The 23,442-nt window shown below is 36.1% G+C and overlaps 1 protein-coding gene across 5 annotated transcripts in view; it reads right to left on the bottom strand.

Annotated features, from left to right (window-relative positions):
- Positions 1-4,029: 4,029 nt before the first annotated feature.
- Positions 4,030-23,442, bottom strand: part of LOC127881026 (uncharacterized) — a 31,782-nt gene continuing 12,369 nt past the window's right edge. For 2 of the 5 annotated variants that reach the window (XM_052428607.1, XM_052428606.1), the window contains 2 exons: positions 16,888-18,104; positions 4,030-7,201 (listed from right to left, as the gene is read on the bottom strand). In XM_052428607.1, coding sequence (XP_052284567.1) covers positions 4,977-7,201; positions 16,888-17,026 — 2,364 coding nt within the window. In that variant the 5' untranslated portion in view covers positions 17,027-18,104 and the 3' untranslated portion in view covers positions 4,030-4,976. Of the gene's footprint in view, positions 7,202-7,656; positions 8,198-16,887; positions 18,105-20,676; positions 20,822-20,885; positions 21,007-23,442 lie in introns of those variants that run through there. The other 3 variants (XM_052428609.1, XM_052428608.1, XM_052428610.1) reach the window with 3 other exon arrangements.

Below are 23,442 nucleotides of genomic sequence, written 5' to 3'. Positions count from 1 at the left end.
TGTGAAACTCGATCAATAAATTTATAACGTATTTAACGTGTACACGAGTTTAACAAAACGCAATTACATGTGAAATGTTAACCAACAATTATATTGAGGTCAATGGCCAAAAGGACAATCTGTACGCATGGAACTTCACATATAGCTACCAGGAAGTGATTCAACTCAGTTATAAAGTACATGTATAAATTTGTATATTCGTGTGTCACTATGAAACACCATTTGGTATTGTCATTGTTGATCACTTAAAACCCAAGACCCCATACCGGATAATGATCAAATTGAGTTCGACATAAAGTCATCAGCTAATAATATATATGTAATTTCCTTTATGAAGGTTTTGAGACTTTTCTCAGACCAACCATCTGTTCTAATACCATCTCATTTGCATTACGAGCAACGGTCGCAGCTGTCCTCCAATAAACATAATTAGCTTATTAATTATACATTGTTGCATAAGGCCAAATATCTAGAGAATTCATCATTAAATAAAAAAAGAATAAACATTGGTGCCGAATTGGGGCCTAACATATGATTTATTTAAGTTAACTATGCTTCATACATTTATATTACTTGTATTTTATATCAACTTGTACCTTCATGGTAAGTTTGTTTTGCATGATGTGGCCAATGAAAACACAAATATTCGAACAGCGATCCAAATTAATTGCATAAAGAACATCTCAATATAATTACAGTTAAATCAGGAAAGAAGTTTCCCACTCTAAAATACTCCCATTCTCGATTATAAAATACTCGAACAAATCTAACTTCTGAATAATGTACGAGAGCCTAGACAAGCGCGTCTACATTCATTTGATGCACTAGATACATATTGTCAATGACATTCCAGACAATAAAAAAACTCATACACGCAAACTGAACACGTTTGTGTCCTACACCCACGAGAGACTATTCCCAGAATTTCCATGGAATTGAATGCGCGGAACTCTGCAATATGTGTTGTTTGATGAAAACGACCTTGGGAAAAATGTGATAAACACTATGTCCTATGGACTGCAGCTTGATGATGATCTGATGCGGATTATGATTCATAATTATACAGTTTTACAGTTGTACTCCAGCTGGCGTTCGCAGTGTGAAACTGGCTGGCATTCATACATACATTGCGGCGACTATTAATAGTGCTGCTTATGTCAATGCAAAGAAATAGAGAAGAAAATTAATATGAGTCGATTGGTTAGTGTTAAACATCAAAAGTTAGTAACTGGTTTTGTTTCACTGACCGATAGAAACTTCTGGATTGCAATCCTTGATTGATAGCCAAATGCGAAACAAGGATTCCAAGTCACATAATACATAAATAAGAGCAGAAAGAAAATCCGAATCCCCCACGGACTATTACCATACTATTAACATACCAACGAAACAAACTTTACACTGACCACGAAGCCTTTAACCTATATTCTACGAAACATTGAAGGAGGTTAGCTTTCAAAACACATGATGTATACGTCAAATTAAATGTCTTAAGCACCATAAAGATACGTTATAGCTTAAAATTTATATCGTAAGTCTACATGTAGTTACTAAAACTGAAAAAAATATATCTAAAGTCTGCATGTAGATACTAAAACTGGCAACGCATTAACAAGAACTGTGTTTAAATGTTTAACAATAAGGACACATACGTTATTTTAAATAATTTCACAGCATTTCGTCATAATATTTACGTTTCAATGTACCTGCCAATTTAATATGACACCAAGCGCTTAAGTTACGTTGAAATGAATAAAAGTACCATTTAGCATATTGAATTACAACATAAAACAATATAATCGCTTAAATTACTTCAAGAGGATTGTTTTGAAAAGTGACAATGTCGATTATAAACATATTTATTTAAACTCAACTGTGGTACATTTGGGTCACTCAACTCTAGTTTCATAATCAAATTATATTATGTTACCCTGCCCTGCAACTATAAAATGGCGACTAATATGGCGTATCATTGTATCAATATAATTTCCAAACAAAAAATAGTTTTGCGTAAGTTTGCTATACATTAGATTTAGAAACATTTTTTAAACATTCGTTAAATAAAGGCCTTGTAAAAATTACTTGAACCTACCCTAAATCAAAGCTGACAACCAAAGATTGAAATTGTCAATAAGAACTCGCCACTTGAGCCACAGAACAAGTCAAAACAGACAAACGGGTATTTCATACTCGTATATGATGTACTGCTCGTATGCCAGATATTTAATGACCATCTTTCTTACTACACATATTAATACCTGCTATAACAAATGACCTGACTCAGTTTTTTTTCCCGACCACTTCATAGCTGCCCGTACGTGAAAATTGAATATTACAACGCAGCAACCCCACAGAGGGAGCGTTCTTTAGATTTTCCACATACACCAAGTACTGGTTTTAGTCCCAGGAAACGGACGCGAGAGCGTTTCAAATAAGCCGTAGGCTTTCAATGCAATCGAGCTAAAATAAATATGTTTAAACTAAACTAACGCAGCAACCAAGATATAATATACTGACCAGTGTGTACTTTCACGAGATTTACATTATAAAATCCTATTATTTTCGGTAAACATGTAAGTTAAGGAATTTAATATGATATAGCTTACGTCTATTCAATATATCTTAGGTCTTTTTAATAGACTACTATCGAGCAACCTAGCAATAACTGAGTGAGAAGTAAACGTACCAAAATAGAAAAAAATAGAAATTTGGAGCATTCCTTATTGTGGCAAACTTAATGGCATTTCATTGATAACAAAAAAAAAAACGGGACTCTTACGTGCATGGACTGACAGGTTTGTCTGTGCTCATAGAAAACCACGAATAACATAAGAAATAATGACACGAAAGCGATGGCATTACTTCGTCGTAAATTGAAATCGTATTTTGCTGGCATTAGCAGGGTTCAGTATAAGTTGATGCACTTGAGGTCCAAGAATGCAAGTGGGACTAAGTGAGACTACAGGTGTCGATAAATACACATAAATGTTCCACAACACATAACAGAACGTGGGAAACCAACGTCACCATGTAAACATTGCCAATTATGGCATTAATCGTTTTTTCGCGTTTGCAATGTTAAATCGCGCCAAAACACCAATAGCCAATTGTATAAATATGGATAGGTTTAGCCATCCAAAAGATAACCTTATTCGGATAAAGATAACCGTTAAGTCAAATAACTCGGCTAAATCGTATCTAACACTAAACCGAAACATGCACCTGTTCGGATAACGATTTTTTTTTATACATTTTTTATACAATTAACCCAAACATATATCATAACATTGAAGATAACCAAAAGTTTTCCGCTGTATAATAGTTATCGAGATTTATACAATAGGCTACAGATGGACAAATGAAACGCGGTAACACGATAAGTGTGTACCCATAAAGTGTTTTGCGTGGACAGCCAGAACGACGTATAAACGCGCCAACACGACCAATATGACATTTTTGTTCTTTCTTATAGTCAGGTTGGCGAAAGAAAGTCAAATGTCGTATTTGTCGAGTTGGCGTATAAGTGGTTGTTCTTTTGAGCTTGATTGCTGGCGACTTTTAAACCCACAAACACACAATAACGACATATCATATGCGCTAACAAACCAAAACGTGTCGTGTTGGCGCATCTGATTTGTCGTTCTGGCGTTCACGCAAACACGAAAGATCAATGTCATATTAATTGTCGAGTTGGCACCTGAACGATATGGAAGAAATGAGCCATCATAATTAGGGGGTTTAATTGTCATTTTGAAGAATATTAAATAAAACCTCTTGTACTATAATTACTGTTACTAGTACACTAGTTTACAAAACGTTTGTCTGTAATTAAATATTAATAACAAACATTTTCGAAAGGTGGCGTAATAATATTTCTTTAATCAAAATGCAAATATGGTTGTAATGGATACTCGAATACACGATAACGAAATAATAGGTAAAAACTTTTCATTCCAGTAGTGTTCGGATAGGAATCTAGTAAAATCAGTGGGTTCGTAATAAAGAACGGAAGACACAAGGCTTGAAAAAAATAATTTATATGTTTAATAAATATTATAAGAAAACAATGAAGCAAAACAGTTTGTTAAAAATATTAAAATAATATTAAATTGACAATAAAATACAAAAAAAAAAATCAGAGACGCAGAGCAGTTTTAGTGATTTGGATGTTTTGGCAAAAGAACCCTATACAATCATTATTTTGACATTAAATATACAGCGATAAAGTAGTGTCCATGATATTTGAGAGAGAACTGCATATAGATCATGTTTGAACTTTTGGAAATTCAACAGTTTTGTGCATTGTATGGCAACGTAAGCATTATTAGTATACATGCTTGCATGTGTTGTACACGTTTATGATTTAATATCCACAATAATCATAAAATGGCAAGCTTTAAACAGAATTGCATAGAGGTGTGATATTTAACATACATGCATACAAAATTGAAATCCCTATACAATTGCATCGCTGTCAATCCGTAAGAACATGAACGTATATCAATAACAGCATAATTAAGAAAGATACTGTTAATTTCATCATATCGAAATAAATCAATTTGACGTAGACATGAACACGATTGTTTTAAATATTTAATTATTAGAATTACGACGTTGTTTTTTAATTATTAATTTATTATATAATTGTGCCAACTGAAATGCTCTTTATCGAAAATGTTATCTACAATTGCTGAACATTGTAATTAAATTTTACAATCGCACACAATCTGATACCAAAAAAAAAACTTAAAATAGCCAATGGCAATCACTTTAACAAGACAATAGTACAAAAATCAGACACATTACAGTGACCACAATGTAAAACCTGTTTAGAAGGCATGTTAGTTTCGACATAGAGGAATAGACCGTATAAAAAAGAATGTCGGTTGCCTTTTCGGGTCACACACACACACACACACACACACACACACACACACACACACACACACACACACACACACACACACACACATTGATCACATAGATATGTCTGTAACTCTACTAGAGGAATGTGGTTCATCAAATGTGTTTCCCCACAGTAAAAGTTTTAGTTTCGGGTTTGATGACGTCACGATTCGAATGCGGTACTTCAAGTTGTCTGACGTCGCTTCCGGGTCGACGTGTTCCTTTCCAAGGCGATTATAGCAGAGCTTCAACAGCGTGAGCGTTGTGTTGCTTTCTAAAATATCCAACAACTTGGAGAAGCCGTCGTTCGATATGCCGCACATATTCAAACCGAGAGTTTTGATATGTTTGTTTCTGACCAGAGCGTTGGAAAGTTTCGCAATTCCTTGGTCCCCAATGAAATTCACACTTAGATCCAAGTGACGTAAGGATTTGTTCGTTAAGATGACGTCAGACAAAATCGAACATCCGGAGACAGTTATACCACAATTCTCAAGGTTAAGGTCCCTCAAGGAAGAGTCGTCCTTCAAGTTAGTAAGTAACATGTCGGCCCCGGCATCGCCAATAAAGTTCCTACTAAGATCCAGTTCTGAAATCACTTTCCCAATTTCGATACCCTCCAGAAGAAGGCCACATCCCATCCAAGCGATATTAGCACTTCGCAGACGTAGTTTCTTTAAACAGCGATTTTGTTTCAACATATCCCTTAAAGCCACACACCCACTGTCGGCAATGTCGAGGAAACTTAAATCCAGATCCTCCAGACCTACATTTGTACGTAAAGCGTCCGCCAAACAGTTGACGCCGTCAGCGTCGATTCCCGTAGAAGACAGGTTTAATTGACGTAACGTCTTGTTTGACGTTAACGCTTTGGCAAGATGTGCCGCGCCTTCGTTCCCGATATTGTTTAATCGCAGATCTAAAACCCGCACGGAGTAATTCTCCACAAGGGCGGCGCTTATGTGCGACATGTCCGTACCACGAATGTGCGTTTTCCCGATGTGGAGTTCCAAAATACTGTCATGTTCTCTTACGACGTCGGCAAGTGCTATGGCCTTCGACAGACACAGCGCGTGACCCGACACAGATATGGTTACCATGGGCAACCCGTTAATGATAATGTCTTCACTAAATACACTAGACGCCTCACTGGAGAGAGACTGAAAAGAGAGTCGTGAATTCCTCTTGAAGGATAAAAGGTCCCTAGAATGTCGTTTGCTTTCTGTGTTTCTTAGTTTCTCCAACTCGACCACAGATCGAATTTTGCCGGTGTCCAGACTGTAATATACAACGTCGAACGAAACCGACTTTTCATCATCCAATATGGGCGATGACTCTGGGCCTCCAGTTAGCACCTCATATATGACGTCATATATTGCACGCATGGCGTCTAACACAGCGGCGACGGTGGTGAAATCAGCAACGCTCCTAAGGATATCACAAAACTGTAAAAACGTCGGGTACTCCGAGTCCATCACGGTTTGCACCACGCTTTCAATAATGTACCGGCTGTCCAAAGGATTTCTGTAGATATTCAGTGCCTTTGGATCAAGTAACTGAGCTTCTGCTAGTTTTTCGAGTATCATGAACGGATCCACCTTTTGTCCAAGAAGTTCGACGGAACTCTGTAATATGAGGACATGGCGATCTTTAGCACTAATCTCAGTGGATTTCTTTCTGGGTTTCATGACAACCTTTCTAGAAAGTTCTGGCGACACTATTTTTATTTTCCCGCCGGTGATTGACTGTTGGCGCCTCTGAAATGAGGACGGCAGAGCATAGTTCGGGAGCGAGTTCGTTTTTGAGGAAGCAATCAGCGGACCGATAGAGGATTTGGGCGGTAACCTCGATGGCGTACCCGGCGGTGCACTGATACAAATTCCAGAAGAGTCAACACCTTCATATTCTTTCGCAATTTCTGTCTGTGGGGAACTCAAAATGTTAACGCCACTCAGCTGCCTCGGGAATCCGTTCTGATAAATCGGAGCCGTCGTCACGGTGATTGACTCATCAGCATCAGTGTGCAGCACTCTGGGCGGTTTCGGTGGAGGGTCGACCAGTTTGCTCGGAGAAACGTCAGTGTTATCCAAGACGTCCGGTAAATTAACGGTAACGTGCACACCAAAGCCACCATCCTCGATGGGTTTTGCAGTCCCATTGTGAACAAGAGACTTCCGGGAGCGCCGCGTTGACAGCGATCTCCAGAACTTCCATGATTTCTCGTGTGGCTCTTGTTCTTTGCCAATGTTGGTGCTTTTGACGTTATTATTGTTGTTCGGCGTCGTTGTAGGAAGATCTGAAGATACAAAAAAACTACATAGATTATTGTATATTCTATTTGTACTGCTCTAAGATATGGACGCATGCACATTTAAGATGAATAAAACGCTTCATAACACCATAATCAACCCAAACATTTCTTAATGGCAAGGACAATGCATAATGCCAGGTAAAGTACCCTTCAGTATTCGAAATCAGGGGATGGGAAAACCAACTGATGGATACATCGACAATCTAGCTGGCTTTGTTTTTAAGCGGATCATTTTTTTCATTGGAAAAGATAAATTCTCTAATGCCTTAGTACAGGATCATACCAACACTTAAAACACAAAAACCAGCAGAACTTAATGATTCATTGTTTACCGAAGTTATTTTTATCTGGAGTTTCCACCTGACTGCTAAGCAAAAAAAAAAACAAAGACCATTTCTACTCAGACCCATTGTTTCTCGTGCATGCACGTGCACCCGTACCTGCCATTGAAACGCTCTCCCGTAACGCGGACAGACGACATGCCAGATGGCGCTTTCTTGGCAAAGAATTGAAATCATACACTTGCTGCATTGTTTATTTGATTAATACCATTAACATATGCGGTGTAATTGTTAATATATCAGACATAACGGTTATGGAGTTTCACGGTTTTTACTTGATTACAAATTCCGTTATAATTTGCTGTCTGATTGTACTTTATCACACGAGCGCCTTTGAAACATTTTCCTACAAATATGACTTTTTTGCACAACATTAATTTATCCGCGTGTCTGCACATTAATCCATATGTTTGAAACGCACATATTGATATAACTAGTGTCCAAGTATATTTTCCCTTTTTCTGAAATATAGCGCTGCGTTTCAAACGCAATTTGCACAATGTGGGATTCTTGCAAACAATACAATATCCGCTCCAAGGTGAGAACACGAATCAAATTGCACCGATGCACGCATTCAATTATTCTTTTACGTGTTTAACAAGTCACCGTGACAACGTTTTTGAATGCTACACGCATTCTAAGCATTCCACCCTATAGCACCCATACTGAAATTAACGACAAGCGTATATCCATTTAACTCTCAGAGTTCTTTATTTCGAATCAAAACGCGTGTCAGTCACCGGGCGTTAGGAAACACAACCAAATGTCAGTGACAATTTAAAGCTACTTGATGAGTCTCGCATTCCTTTATAAAAGATAATGTTGTCGTATACTGTACATACAAAAAAGGTCAAAATAACTTTAAAATCTAATTTATATTAAGTCTGAGCACTTAAATTTGAATATGTTCGTACAAGTCTCTAAATATTATAAGATTGAACTTTAAAACACATTAATTATTGGTTGATTATGACGTCACATATAATCACAGACGCCTTATTAACATCATCACATCGGAGATTTGTTAATGACTGAATGGTAAAGTGGTTAGTCTTAAATTATCAATATGTCGTTTCCAATATGCTGTTGACATATTATAATTATATGATATTCATATTATATAAGACAATATTATTTATGTAATATAGAACACTTTTTACACACTTTAACTAAAAGTACAAATGGATTCGCCACAAAATTTGCCCTTAAAGTAACTGTAGCTTTAAAGAACGTGTACGCGTCAACATAACGATTGAGTGAACAAATCGCGATATACTTAAAATGTCAAAATACAGGAAATGCCAAAAAGTGCCCGCTTCCAATTAATTAAATGAACTACGAAGCAAATAGTGCCCTTATCTTGGTACTATGTAGGAATCCGTCTGATGTGGTTTGACCGCATGACGTGATATAACTCTAGTGACAGACGAGGTATTTGGTACTTAAGTAGAGTAGAAAATTAAAATAAAACAAACATTAAATGGCTCTTTTAAACGATTATCTGCAAGGATGATTTTCATAACTACATTTTACAGCACGAGAAGATAATGAAAGCTATTTGCAGCGCTAATTCTGGCAAAGATCGATTTGTATCGCGCAGAAATTGGCCATTAATGAGAACCGCGCATTTATTGGATGAACACAAAACATGTCATTGACTGGAACGTTCCTAAACGGTTTATGTGTGATATTTAGCTGGCTTAATGAAAGTGCTCGACATCTTGCTTTATGTATTCGTTTAATTCAATACTTTTTGAATAAGACTACTGCAATAATGCTGAAGAAAGAACATATGAAAGGATTCAACAAGATTTGAAAGCATGATTACCAATAACGAACCAATTTGATGAAAAGCCGCATTAAGCGCAGATTTATTGCGAAAACATGAACCTTCCGTGGATTAAACATCCTAGCAATGTCTGTAAATCATCATGGAGTGTGTACCGACCAGCAAACGCAGACATGTTTGCTAATTCATATCCCGAAGCAATCACGATAGAGATAAAAGATGGAGCTACGGAGGAACTATGTGTAACTAACCGATCAGAGAACCGGTTGCCTTTGTGTTCCAGTAATGCCTTGTCGGTTTCAAGGATAAATGTTAAATATGTTAATGAAGAGACTAGTGCTGGTGGGGATATTGATGATGATGATGATTATGATGATGATGATGATGATAATAATGATGATGATGATGAAGAAGATGAAGAAGATGATGATGATGATGATGATTATGATGATGATAATGACGACAACGATGACGATAATGATGACGATGATGATGATGATAATGAAGATGATGATGATGATGATGGTGATGATGATGACGACGACGACGGCGACGATGATAATGATGATGATGACGACGACGACGACGACGGCGACGATGACGATGATAATTATGATGATGATGATGACGACGACGAGGACGACGACGATGATGATAATGATGACGATGATGAGGCGGAGGAGGATCATGATGATGATGATCAACATCATCATGACCAGCATCATCATCATCATCATCATCATCATCATCATGGCTTTGTTGTTGATGATATGATTATGATGATGATTAAGTTGTTATTGATGATAAAGATGATGATCATCTATAATGATATAGTTATGGTGTTGTTGTTGTAGTTGTTAATGTATATGATGATGATAATGATGATGCCGCTAAAATGAAATCTATCTTTTGAAATCATTTAAGCTACCAAAATGATTACGACGATGCCGATCTTTTGTGTTTTAATTGTTATGGCTATCGATGTAGGCTACGTTGATTTGAATCAAGGTAAAGAGGAAAACGGAAATAACAATGAGGTTTAGAGCGAACACGTGCAGCAATTCTTCTCCACACATGTCTTATTAGTTTGGCCACAACGTGTCTCGTTAGTTCGGCCACGGTTCATGGAAATTCGTTTTACCGGCAAGTGGTAAAAAAACACGAAATTAGAGACTCAATCAGGCCAATTATAGCGGTTACGATGTCCCTCAATGATACATACCGGAACCCTGTCACAGTGAAGTATTATACTTTATATTTTATAATGGTGATAATATTCGGTAAATGCCGTCTTTCACTCGTGTCATTATGCAATCTCAGTAAGCATGAAATGCATGAAATGCTAAATATAACTGCATACGAATGTTCGCGTTCTCTACTCGTAGGCTATTCAGAAGTAAATAATATCCAACATGACGTGTTTTCATTCCATGTGTTTCTGTTCTGAGAAGACATGAAAACGTTGTGTAGCATCTTTTTATTTTGCCTCAATGGGTGTGTGCTATCTGATTATAGGCGAAAAACGTAATTAACCAACAATAGGAGCAGTGATGGTCTGTACACAGACGATCCCTCTTGTAACCTTATTAGTTCTGGTATACGTAGATAACACCCTAACCCTCATTAGTTCTAGTGTACGCAGATTACAACCCCACCCTCATTAGTTCTAATATACGTAGATGACACCCTAACCCTCATTAGTTCTAGTGTACGCAGATTACAACCCCACCATCATTAGTTCTGATGTAACGCGACATCTCCTCATAAGTTCTAATACAATATAAGTATACGTAGATAACAACCACCAACCCACCCCATCGCCCAACTCTGTCGAACTGTGATCGAACATTCAGGTCATAATATACTAAATAGTTTCAATAAATAATTCAATGTAAAAGTGACAACTTTAAGCGAAAATCAATGCAACATTTTGCACATAGAGACCCCCATAACCATACCTTTTCTTAAAGGCCATTCTAAGCGAAATCGAATCATGCAATAAAAAAGATATGTCATGTTCAAACCAAGAAAGAACTCGACGCTAATCAAAATCGACTGTTTTTGCAACTTTTTTTCCGACCCTTTCTTAATGGAATGTAACCTTTTTCAGTGCAATGCTTTACTATAGTCTCTACGTTTATCATATTTCAGTGATTCAGTAGTGAGCACCTATTCATGCCCTACCACTATCTCCAAACGATAAAACCCGAACAACAGTCTAAAGTGTAAAACATGCCTTCGAGTCAACTATGATACTTTTTTTTAGAGAGTACAGCCCTACACGAAACGCTTATTTAGTATAATGTAACCTTCATGGACGAAATTATAATAAAATGTATCCTTCATTTTAAAGAACATCTTTACAATGTATATGTCAGTGCACGAAAAATATCCATGCATGCTTAATTGTACTAGAGGGATCTTGTTGTACTGAAATGTACTTAATTGGTCTAAAGAGTTTAATATTGTACTATACTATATGATTTTTTATATGGAGATTATTTGCATGCGCATTTTGAAAGTCAATCTTAAGAAAAAAAAAAAACTCAGCAAAACAATAGTCAATAGATACGTATACAAAAAGCATGAAATAGTGCAGAGGCGTAAATAACATCTCTAAACAGTTTAAGGACAAACCAGGGATTCACGTCAGATTAATAAAAGCATGCCAAGCAATGAGCACCGAATGGTATTATTCAAATCTATTATATATAATATATATCTCAGATACCTTACATGGCTGACATGGTATTGACATTGCAAGATTAGGTCCAATGTAACAACAGATGTTAAGACGCTCTGACAGCTGTGTTCTACTGGTATTCGTTTAGACAATAGTTCCATTTGTATCGCGTAATCAAATATATCAATATGTCATCGCGCTTTAGTGTCTTAAGTACCGGTACTTATCAAGTTTACTTAGTCCTCCAATTTATCGCTAATTGGTTTATCTTTAATACGAAGACAATCGTACTTTTAAATTTATTTAATCGATTTATCACTCAATAGAGACGAGAATGTAGACCTGTGTAACAAAGAGACATGCAATCTTGAGTGTAACGTGCATGTCGAATTTAACATCACATGCGATATATGAGAACTGATAAAAATATCGATTTGAAACGTTGAATAGGTTAGTGATAAATAAAAGTTAGTTTCGATTTCAGGTAAATACCTGCAGTGCATTTCACCGTTATGTTCAGTTGGATTGAAATGTCAAAGGATTCACATGCATCATGAGTGATTTTATTTGAAATGCGTACTGAATAAAGATAATCCAAACTGTTTTCCTAAATAAATGTCAGTACATATTTATTAAAGTTTACGCTTTCCGAGAAACCGGACGGTCAGCGACCTTGATTTGAAGCAAACTATGCGTTTATTATGGGCACCAGAATCAATAAACGCGACATTATCTATTTCAAAGTACATGTTGTCATTATGACTATAATTAACAAAACATTCAAATATTTACTGCGCAGTATGCATGGAAGCGTAGAATAGTTTATTCACGCTGTACGCGTTATTTATCGTGTTGCCTCTATACGTAATTGATGACAGGTAGACATTAACCTAACTAACCACCTGGGTATGACCATTTGCCAGAAAATTGTTGTCACTTCGACTGTGAGACTCGATACACAAATTTTATAACGTATTTGACATGTTCACGAGTTTAAAGGGGCCGTCCAACAGATTTTGGCATGTATTGAAGCTTGTCATTAAATGCTTTAAACGATTTTTATTGATAAATTTAAACATTTGAACTATAAATCGCCATTAAAAAAAACAAGAATACAATTAAAAAAATAAATTAATTAAAAGTAACTCTCAACAGGGCTCGAACCACTGACCCCTGGATTCCTGAAGTACTGGAGTAAAAAGCCTCCCGCCAAGACCACTCGACCATCCACGCTCATATTCAGAGCAGATGTATTGTTTAGCTATATAAGCAATCCTCGTAGTTTCCCAAAATATCGAATCGCATCGATACGACGCTTTATCTGTTGGACGGCCCCTTTAACAAAGGGCCATTACAGTTGAAATGTTAACCATCATTTATATTAAGGTCAATGGCCAAACTCACAATCTTTACGCTTGGAACTTCACATTTAGCTACCAGTAACTGAATCAACTTAGTTACCAATTACATGTATACAATTGTCTTTTTGCGTGTCACTATAGCACGCCATTTGGTATTTATGCTCAATTAAAAACAAAGACCCCATACCGGATAATGAGCACATCGAGTTCACAAAAAAGATACTTATATGGAATTTCCTTTATGCAGCATTTGAGACTTTTTTCGGACCAACCATCGTTCTAATACAATCTCATTTGTATTACGAGCAACGGTCGCAGATGTCCTCCGATATACATAATTAGCTTATTAATTATACATGGTTACATAAGGCCAAATATCTAAAGAATTCATCATTAAATAATTAAATAATAGAATAAACATTGGTGCCGAATGATGGCCTAACATTCGATTTCTTTAACTATGCTTCATACATTTATAGTACTTATATTTTACATCAACTTGTTCCTTTATGGTAAGTTTGTTTTGCATTCTGTGGCCAATTTAAACACTTATGTTCAAACAGCGATCCGAATTCATTGCATGAAGAACATCTTAATTAATAGTTAAATCAGGATATACGTTTATTAACTATATAAAATGCTCGAACAAATCTAATACTCGACACAGAGGAAAGAACCCTACTAGCCTAGCTATCGTTCCAATCCTATAAACTTTAGATGCTTGTACATTATGTTGTAAAACACATTATTGAATAAATATGTTTAAACCAACAAATCTAACTTGTGAATTATGAAATCTCATAGACAAGCGCGTCTACATTCATTTGATGCACTAGATACATATTGCTAATGACATACTAAACAATAAAAGAACTCATACACGCAAACTGAACACGTTTGTGTCTTACTCCCACGAGAGTCTTTTCTCAGAATTTCCATGGAATGGAATGCGCGGAACTCTGAAATATGTATTGTTTGATGAAAATGACCTTCGAGAAAATGCGATAAACATAATGTCATATGTACTGCAACTTGATGCTGCTCTGATGCGGATTATGATGCATAATTATACAGTTTTACAGTTGTACTCCAGCTGGCATTCGCAGTGTGAAACTGGCTGGCATCCATACATAAATTGCGGTGGCTAGAAGCTAACGTCAATGCACAGAAATACAGGGGAAAAAATGAGTCGATTGGTGAGTGTTGAACATCAAAAGGTACTAACTGGTATTGTTTTTACTGTCAGATACACACTTTTGGATTTCAAACCTCGATTGACAGCCTATGGCAAAACAAGGATTCCGAGTCACAGAATACATAAATGAGAGCAGAAAAAAATCTGAATCCCCCGGACAATGTATTAAAATAGAAACGAAACCAAATTTACCACGACCACGTAGCCTTCAACTTAAATTTAACGAAGCATTGAACGAGCCTAGCATTTCAAACACAAGATTAAAATATACATTAAATTAAATGTACGCCATAAAGATACGTTACAGCTTAATATATCGTCAGTCTGCATGCAGTTACTTAAACTGGCAACGCATTAAACACTGGAACTGTATTTAAATGTTTTACAACCAGGAGACAAACGTTCTTTTAAATAATTTCAAAGTATTTCGTTAAAATATTTACGTTTCGATGTACCAGCCAATTTAATATGACACCACGCGCTTAAGTTACGTTGAAATGAATTAAAGTACCATTTAGCATATTGAATTACAACATAAAACAATATCATCGCTTAAATTACTCCAAGGGGACTGTGTTGAAAAGTGGCAATGTCGCTTATAAACATATTTATTTAAACTCAACAGTGGCATATTTGGGTTACTCAACTCCCGTTTCATAATCAAATTTAAATATGTTACCATTCCCTGCAACTATAAAATGGCGACTAATATAACGTAACATTGTATCAAGATAATGTCCAAACAAAAAATGTTTTGCGTTAGTTATCTATTTATTAAATTTAGAAACAGTTTTGAAACATTCGTTAAATAAAGGCCTTGTTATGTTGTAAAAATAACTTTTATTTGAACCGACCCAAAATCAAACCTGTCAACCAAACATGGAAATTCTCAATAACAGAGCCGTAGATAACAATAATCTACGTCAATAAGAACTCGCCACTTGAGCCATAGAACACGTCAAAACAAACATACGGATATTTACATACTTGTTCATGATTTACTGCTAATTTGTCAAATATTTAATGACCATCCTTCTAACTTGACATATTAATACCTGCTATTACAAATGACCTGACTCAGTAATTGCGTTTTCCCGACCACTTAATAGCTGACCGTACATGAAAATTGAATATTAATTACAACGCAGCAAACCAGAGATAATATACTGACCAGTGTGTACTATTAATCCAATTAACATATAAAATAAGTTTCTTTTAGGGAAATGTTAAAGTCAATAAAAAATAAAAAACGATATACCTTAAGTATTATAAGTAATAGCCTACTATCGAGCGACCTAGAAATAACTGAGCGAGTAGTACATGTCACAAAAAAGCTTAAACAACATGAAACAACCTTTCAAAACATGAAACCGTTCAAATAGAAACAAGATAAACTAATAGCACACTCCCTATTGTAGCAAATTAGATCTTGTGCATTCATAAAATATATAAATGCAGTCCGCACAGGCTAATATGGGAAACACTTTCCGCCCAAACTGTTTTTTTACTAAGAAGAGACTTTCTTGAAACGAAAAATATCATACACAAGCGGAAAGTGTCGTCCCTGATTAGCCGGTGCGGACTGCACAGGCTAATCTGGAACGAAACGTTACGCACATGCATTAAACCCCTTTTCACAGAGCACGGTCCGAATGTTTTCTGATGAGAATTGTTAATGTTTAAGAAAAACAAGACGCATAAGTGCGTCGACTGACAGGTAGGTCTCTACTCATATGAAACAACAAGAAACATATGAAATAAGGACACAACGGCGAGAGCATTACTAGTACTTCGCCGTATATTGACATCACATCATGTTGGCCACAAGCTGTGGTCAGTATCAGTGATGGCACTTGAAGTCCCAGTATTCAAGTGGGATTAGGTGAGCCTACAGGGTTGGTGATACGTTTGAGTATGCCTTAAGGGTCCACAACACATAGCCGATAGCGAGACATCAACGTCACCATGGTAACGTAAATACAGGATGGAACGAATAGACAGACACTTGTAGCTCAGCTCAAAGTGCTACATCTAATAGACAGCGTTTACAATAATAGTGGAATCTTATTAATATACATCGGATTTACTCACTGGTAACCACCAAAGAGGATCTAACGAATAATAAAATGGGCGAATGAAGGACTTAATCAATATCATCATACATAGTGCTATATAATGTAATAGTAAGTTTAACAGAATAGCTGTATTTTGCATCCTTTTTGTTCTCTATCGTTATAACCTTGTCAGATATAACCCTTGATATCACAATATTCATTCAGAAAAAATGAATTGTCTTACCAACCTGTTATAACCAAGTCCTTGGTGTTGTCCTCGTGCTGAACCCTTTCGTGCTCCACTTTCACGAAAGGGGCTCCATACGGCATGTGATCCTCGTGCACGGGGCTGCGTTGACCGCTCGCGCATGAGAGGGTGCCGCCCATCTCTCAGATGTCAGGAGAAATCCTGCTATAATATCCACTGCCTGATGTCGCTGGACAAACTTAGACGATGCCAACGTGATTAACTTCACGAGACCAATTTAAAGGTCATTTTACACTAAACTATAACGAAATAAATATTTTCAGATAAATATCGCAACACTTACATTCCGGGTATTAACAATTATGGCAAGAATGAAAACTCAAATGTTTAACCGATTAAAATACATAAGCAAGCTTAGTAATAAATCCAGTTCACATCGATTTAACTATTTCATTTCACATTCCACCTCACTGTTAACACCGTAAACCTATCTAATCCTTGTTTACACAGTATAAACATGCAAGTTTCATATTCACAAAACGTTCCCAGATGTAATGCTTTCGTTGATGAATCTTCCAGATATTTAATGCTCCTTTTATTTTGTAGATAATAACATTGCAGTTATGAGTATAGCTTAAATTCGTTCTAAATGTTCATGTAAACAATTAAATACTGCATATCGCCCCTGGAATGCGGTATGCATTGGAGTACGCTATGCGAGCGTTTATCGTGCACAAACATCAAAGTCCGTGTCACATTGTGAATTCAGATGAACGCAATGTTAAACGACGAATCTTTCATTGAACAAGAAGAATGGTCTCTTATTACGAGCATCAATGAGCCGACGAACACAAGTTAATCGTTAATCATAGCTTTCATATACGTTTATGCAGATGCCCGTTTTAACGTTTAATGTTCACTATATATCATAACTCCGATTTGAATACATACCGGTACTTTTCACACTTTTCACGTAATTAAAATGCTCATACGCTATTCTTACAAGCAGCCATACATGTATAACCACACACTTGTCAACGTAAATCCTCTACGCTTCAATAACTAATTCGACGATCAATTTTATTTTCACGGTGAAATTAGTTTCCTTATTTCGCGTCACATTGACCCGACCTCGCACGTTTTTCTCACGCTTGTCAGTCGACGTGTATCTGATCGGTTATACATTTGTATCTTCACTGCAAGTTGTAAATCGAGCACACCCCTGTCTGCATCCACCTGGCGGGAGGCGTGATTGACCTGTTCGATACAACAAACACTACTGATTAGCATGATTGCCTTTGTTAATGATGGACACCCTTGTGTTGCTGGAAATAAATCAAGGAAACGTATGTTCCTTGTTACAGTAGCCAACGGACTATGTGTATTCTATGGCCGTGCGTGCTTCATAAACGGTGCGTACTCAATCAAGAAATGTTGTTTTTGAAGACAGCGAAAACTAGTTTTATTTCAAAGATTAATTCCTTATAAACTAGCGAAAAGCATTAACATGAATTTCATTTTCACTAAATATCAGGAACAGTCATCAAATAATCATGAAAATGATACATGTGAAATTATTTATACGAAAGGCAAAAGTGTACATTATTAACTTGATGTCCTGAAGAAACACTTTAAAGCACAAGAAACTAATACAATCGCCGGAAAGAGAAATCATACAGAATGCATCGTGATTAAGTTTCGATTATGTTGTTTTCTTAATGCATTATTCATCTGAAATGCTTTATTTCAACAATTAACATCCGGGCACAATACAATACATAACTATCCATAGTGACTAAGAAATGCTATTGAAAATTACTATATTACACAAAAATGTCCGCAAAGTCATTTCAATCAATCTCTCTGAAGGAAGTATTAACATACGAGTGTAAGGATTATTCATACAAAGGCATGAATCAAATCAGAAGCATGTGCCACAGAAATAATGTTTTATGGAGATTACTTTTACAAGCCACCGGTATACAAATCGTTAGTCATTATCTGGTATAAACCATACGCACTCAGCTTAAATGGAAAATTAACCAGGGCTGAGGTTGTGTCAATTTAACAATTGCCCCATAAACATCATTTTATTACACACGACCTCGACCTAACAAAAAAACAAAATAACGTACAACATTTGCATTTTATAACAATCTATCTCTTCGTGCATTTCAAATGTTAACTCGATACGCTTGAAAATGCGTGCTTTACACTAAAAATCCGTCTCCCGACGTACTAGACAAAACAGTGTTTGTTTTGAGAATGTTATCAAGTTCAACAAAAACTCTAGCGCATTAAATTGTATAAGTTAACTGTGGGTCTTTGTACTTGCCAGTATGCGTGTACTCATATGATAACATTTAATGAATACTAACAGACAATGGCGTCGACGTAGCTTTTAAACGCATTACGCGCTTCAACAAACCAGCGCGATAAGCAGATACATTAATGGATACTGGACAGCCTAGATAGCTTTTTGTGATCGAGGATATGCTAAAATAAGAGCTGTCGGTGGAGAGCGCGCTCGACTGTTTCACGTTCTTGACAGACTTTCTGGCTTTCTTATGTAAACCAAACTGTTTGTGTGATAGGTTATTTATTTTAGCTATTTCACAATTAAGCATTTTTTTCTAATTTGAAAAACATCAAAAGAGACTCATATAAAGCCTCGATTTTGTGCAGAAACTATTTACTAGTAACTGTATTTGCCAACAGTGACCTTGGCAAGTGTCATTGACCCAGCTTGCATATAGGCAAACAAACTTATCCCTTAACGATTGCTCTTTTCGTTTTCGTTTTCAATAAATCAAATTTAGTAACAGCGACCTTGACCTTGATCACACACATGCCATGCAGTCTCTGGAAAAAAAGGGATATATGTATCAAGTTTCCTTACTATTTCTCAATGTGTTTTCCAGTTGCCAGCACTGGAGTAAAAACACTTCTTCAGTATATTCCATCAGTTAATGTGCCACCACACAATTCATATGTAATATCAAAGCTAGATCTGTATATAGTTAAAGTATAATACGGCATTTCTGTACGATGTTTCAATGGGATAGCCCAATATCTAATTGTGTAATTGAGCGGAAAATGTTTATGTGATTTAATGTAGCTGTATGTCATTAGCTAAATTGTTTTTAGTGACCAAGCGATATCCTATTTTATCTTTCTGTCATTCAAAAGAGGCATTACCATTGACCTTTTGCACGTCACAAACAACACTTAGCCTTTAGATAAAAGGTATTGACACATTTTATTTGATTATAATAACTAAAATAAGTGAGTTATTGAGCAAAAACATTTTTTCTATATTAACTTAACATGTTCTTGACCTTGGCTTAACCTATCCAATATGCAATCTGAAGCTAAGGATAAGTACGAGCTGTAAACGCGTTTACGACTGGAGACAATAACACAATATAACCTTTATCCTAAATATGGCTTTGATACGCGCTTATAATCGTAAACGAATATTATATACCGGTAATGCATACTTGAAGTAATTAGCATACAAGATTTGACATCCCTCAAAGTTGCACTAAAACTTTGAATATTTATGAAACCACAACGAGAAGAATGTACAAAATAACAAAATAAAGTTCAGCAAAATATGCATCTAATATAGTTGGAATCTGGAACAGAGATGTATTGTGTAACGAAAACGCTTTATCTAGATAACTTATAACTGCCAAAAATCACCAGCTAATATGCATTACAATTCTATGACAGTATATGCATTAACCTTATTCAAAAGAAACGTGTATAATATAATTGAAAATAGCCGATAAAGAGTATTCACAAAATTTCCTAAAATGTATCTCACCATTATTCTTGGATAAAATCACTAACTTTGGACCAACCGAGACTGACAAATTATCCAGCAACACGTCCAATACAATATAATTTCAATTAGCACGCAGCAAAGTGAAACATGTTGCATCGATGCTCGACAACAACTCGATAGACAGCTATTTTCTGATCTTAGTATCGTCTGCAATCAATGCCTGACGGCAAGTTCAATAAGATACCCACCACGTGGAAGCTATTTTCATTGCGAGATGACGTCACGGTGATGACAATCTAACGATTCCCACACACGTATTAGATCTACATCATTCTTTTAAATTTGTCACATGGTTTGAACGAAATATTGTGTGTTCCAAGAAAACTAGATTTAAATGAACCTCGGCATACTTACTTACTAGTATCAAGGAACTTACTGTAAAAAACGTAGAATTTAAATGAATAATTCTTTAACAAAACGGTCTTTTTTTACGTCTGTTATCCGTTTGTATATGTCTTTAACATTAAAAACTAGAGATTAGTCATTAATCGACATTATTCCATTTTTCTTTTTTTCTTCTTAGAACTACCATCACCACAGTTGAACGAAACACCTACCGGCACTATAACCACTTATTCACGACTGCGATCCAAGCATGTTCGACGTCTGTATGCCAGATAGTAATGTCTAGCCCAGACAGACAGGGATCAATACTGAGAGGTTACATTCCACTCTCTGCCACGGAATTGCCCCATTAAAGCCATTTAAACAGATGTTTAGTTGATATAAAGATCAATTAATCAATAATTGCTCGAGCCCTTTTGTAATTCCCCGAAGTGATAATCTGTATTGTATGTCCACAAAAACAAGCAAAAATGCAGCAACAAAGAAAACGAACTGTTAAAGGTTTCGGTAAAACTAACGTGTTTTTTTAATTATCTCCAGCTTGAAAGTATACTTATTTAGTTTATTTTCTGTTTGAGAAACCTTGGTCTAAAAGGAAATAAATGAGGGGAGTAATTAACTAGCTGTTGCACAACCATTTGAAACTTGAAATCTGAAAAATTTTAAAATGCACTGATCAATACAGCTGCTATTTGAAGCACGAATCACCTGTTTGCATTACCTAATTACCAACACAATGCATATTTAAAATAAAACACCTTATCAATACAATAAATGACCAAGATACACCCCAAAGGTAACCATTATACATAGTAAGTACACTTTTCATACGAGTATTTCAGATTTCGTCGTAGTATCTCTCACTACGGTTTTCAACAAACGCGTTGGTAAAAATCTAATTCGTCAGCAGGACCGTTGACACCAAAAAATTAACACACAATCGAATACCAGTCACTTATCTTCCTAGCATTTGTTAGTTTCTAAAGCTGCGTAATTATTCTTGACACTTATCGAGAGTACCGAGGCGCCTCTCCTTGTATACGGGGTACAGCTTTAAGACAAACAAGACACCGCGAACAGGGCAAACAAGGGCATTGGTTGTCCAAATAGAAGAGATCACTATAAAGGCTATTGAAATGTTTTAAATATGTTATTTTCGTTTCTGTCGGATTTTCACGTCTGGTATTCTAACGTACATTGTTACGTAAAAAGTAAACCAATTACCAGCATAAATGGGTATACGACCCTAAGGCAATATAGGAACATGATAGTCCATCGTACCAAATAACGAAAACGGAGACGAACACAATTTGAAAACATCAAAGCTTTTTATTCTGATAGCGTAAAATAATAAAAAGATACTTAAAAAAGAAATGTCGACTTCACGTGACAAATAGGTAGAACATGTTCGAAATTCGTTTACTTAAACAAGTAAAAAGTAAACGCGATATTGTCGATGATGCAATCTCACATTAGCAGTTCAGAGTGTAATGGAAATTGAACTATCGCTTTGAAAACCATGTTCGCACATTATAGCGACATACGCCCATATTAATGGCAATTTCGATGATGCATTAAGAGTGTTAACAAGAGGCTTCGCTTGCATTGTTGGCTTGAACACGAAAGTCATTAACAACAGTTAGCAAGCTCAGTGCTTCCAAGCAGGCATTTTGTCATAGTATACCGGTAATTCGAAAATATGTTATCTCAATTTTCGTGACTTTTATACCTAAGCTGCAGGGCACATATAGCTGCACAGTTATAAACTATATCATGTGCATTGTAGTACTGTTGAACAATATTTGAGCAGCGCTCAGGTAAAAAGGAGCTTAATGCGTGTTCATAAAGTGTTGTCACAGATTAGCCTGTGAAGTCCGCACTCAGGGACAACACTTTCCGCTTTAATAGAATTGTTCGTTTTACGGAAGTCTCTTCTTTACGAAAATGCATGTTAAGTGGAAAGTGTCGTCTCTGATAAGCCTGTTAGGACTGCCAGGCTAATCTGGGACAACACTGCACGCAATTGTATTACGAGCCGTTTTCACAGAGTGCGACTGGTATTTAAGATTGCATTTGTTACGTACGTTACTAGCAGTTATTAAATACACGAACTGCTACACATTTACGTGCAATCTAAAGATGGCGGAAACCTTTTTACATAAAACATTCAGCAATCATTCAACATTCTATGCAATTTGAATAATTGTATATATTTTATGTATTTGAAGTATATAAGACCATCAAGATGGTGAATAACAGCAAACTAATGCGCTTTATCTTTAAAATATGACAATATTATCATTGGAACAAAAAGGAAGGAAAAGAAAAAAATCGGACGAAGAAAAACGATGCAAGTAGCACTAAATGGCGAATATTTAACGACCCTGAACTTAGTTCAAG

This window comes from Dreissena polymorpha, chromosome 5, assembly GCF_020536995.1.
Source record: "Dreissena polymorpha isolate Duluth1 chromosome 5, UMN_Dpol_1.0, whole genome shotgun sequence".
In the NCBI taxonomy this organism is placed as follows: domain Eukaryota; kingdom Metazoa; phylum Mollusca; class Bivalvia; order Myida; family Dreissenidae; genus Dreissena; species Dreissena polymorpha.
Note: the sequence above shows the minus strand (reverse complement) of the source record. Positions and strands in the feature narration are given on the sequence as shown.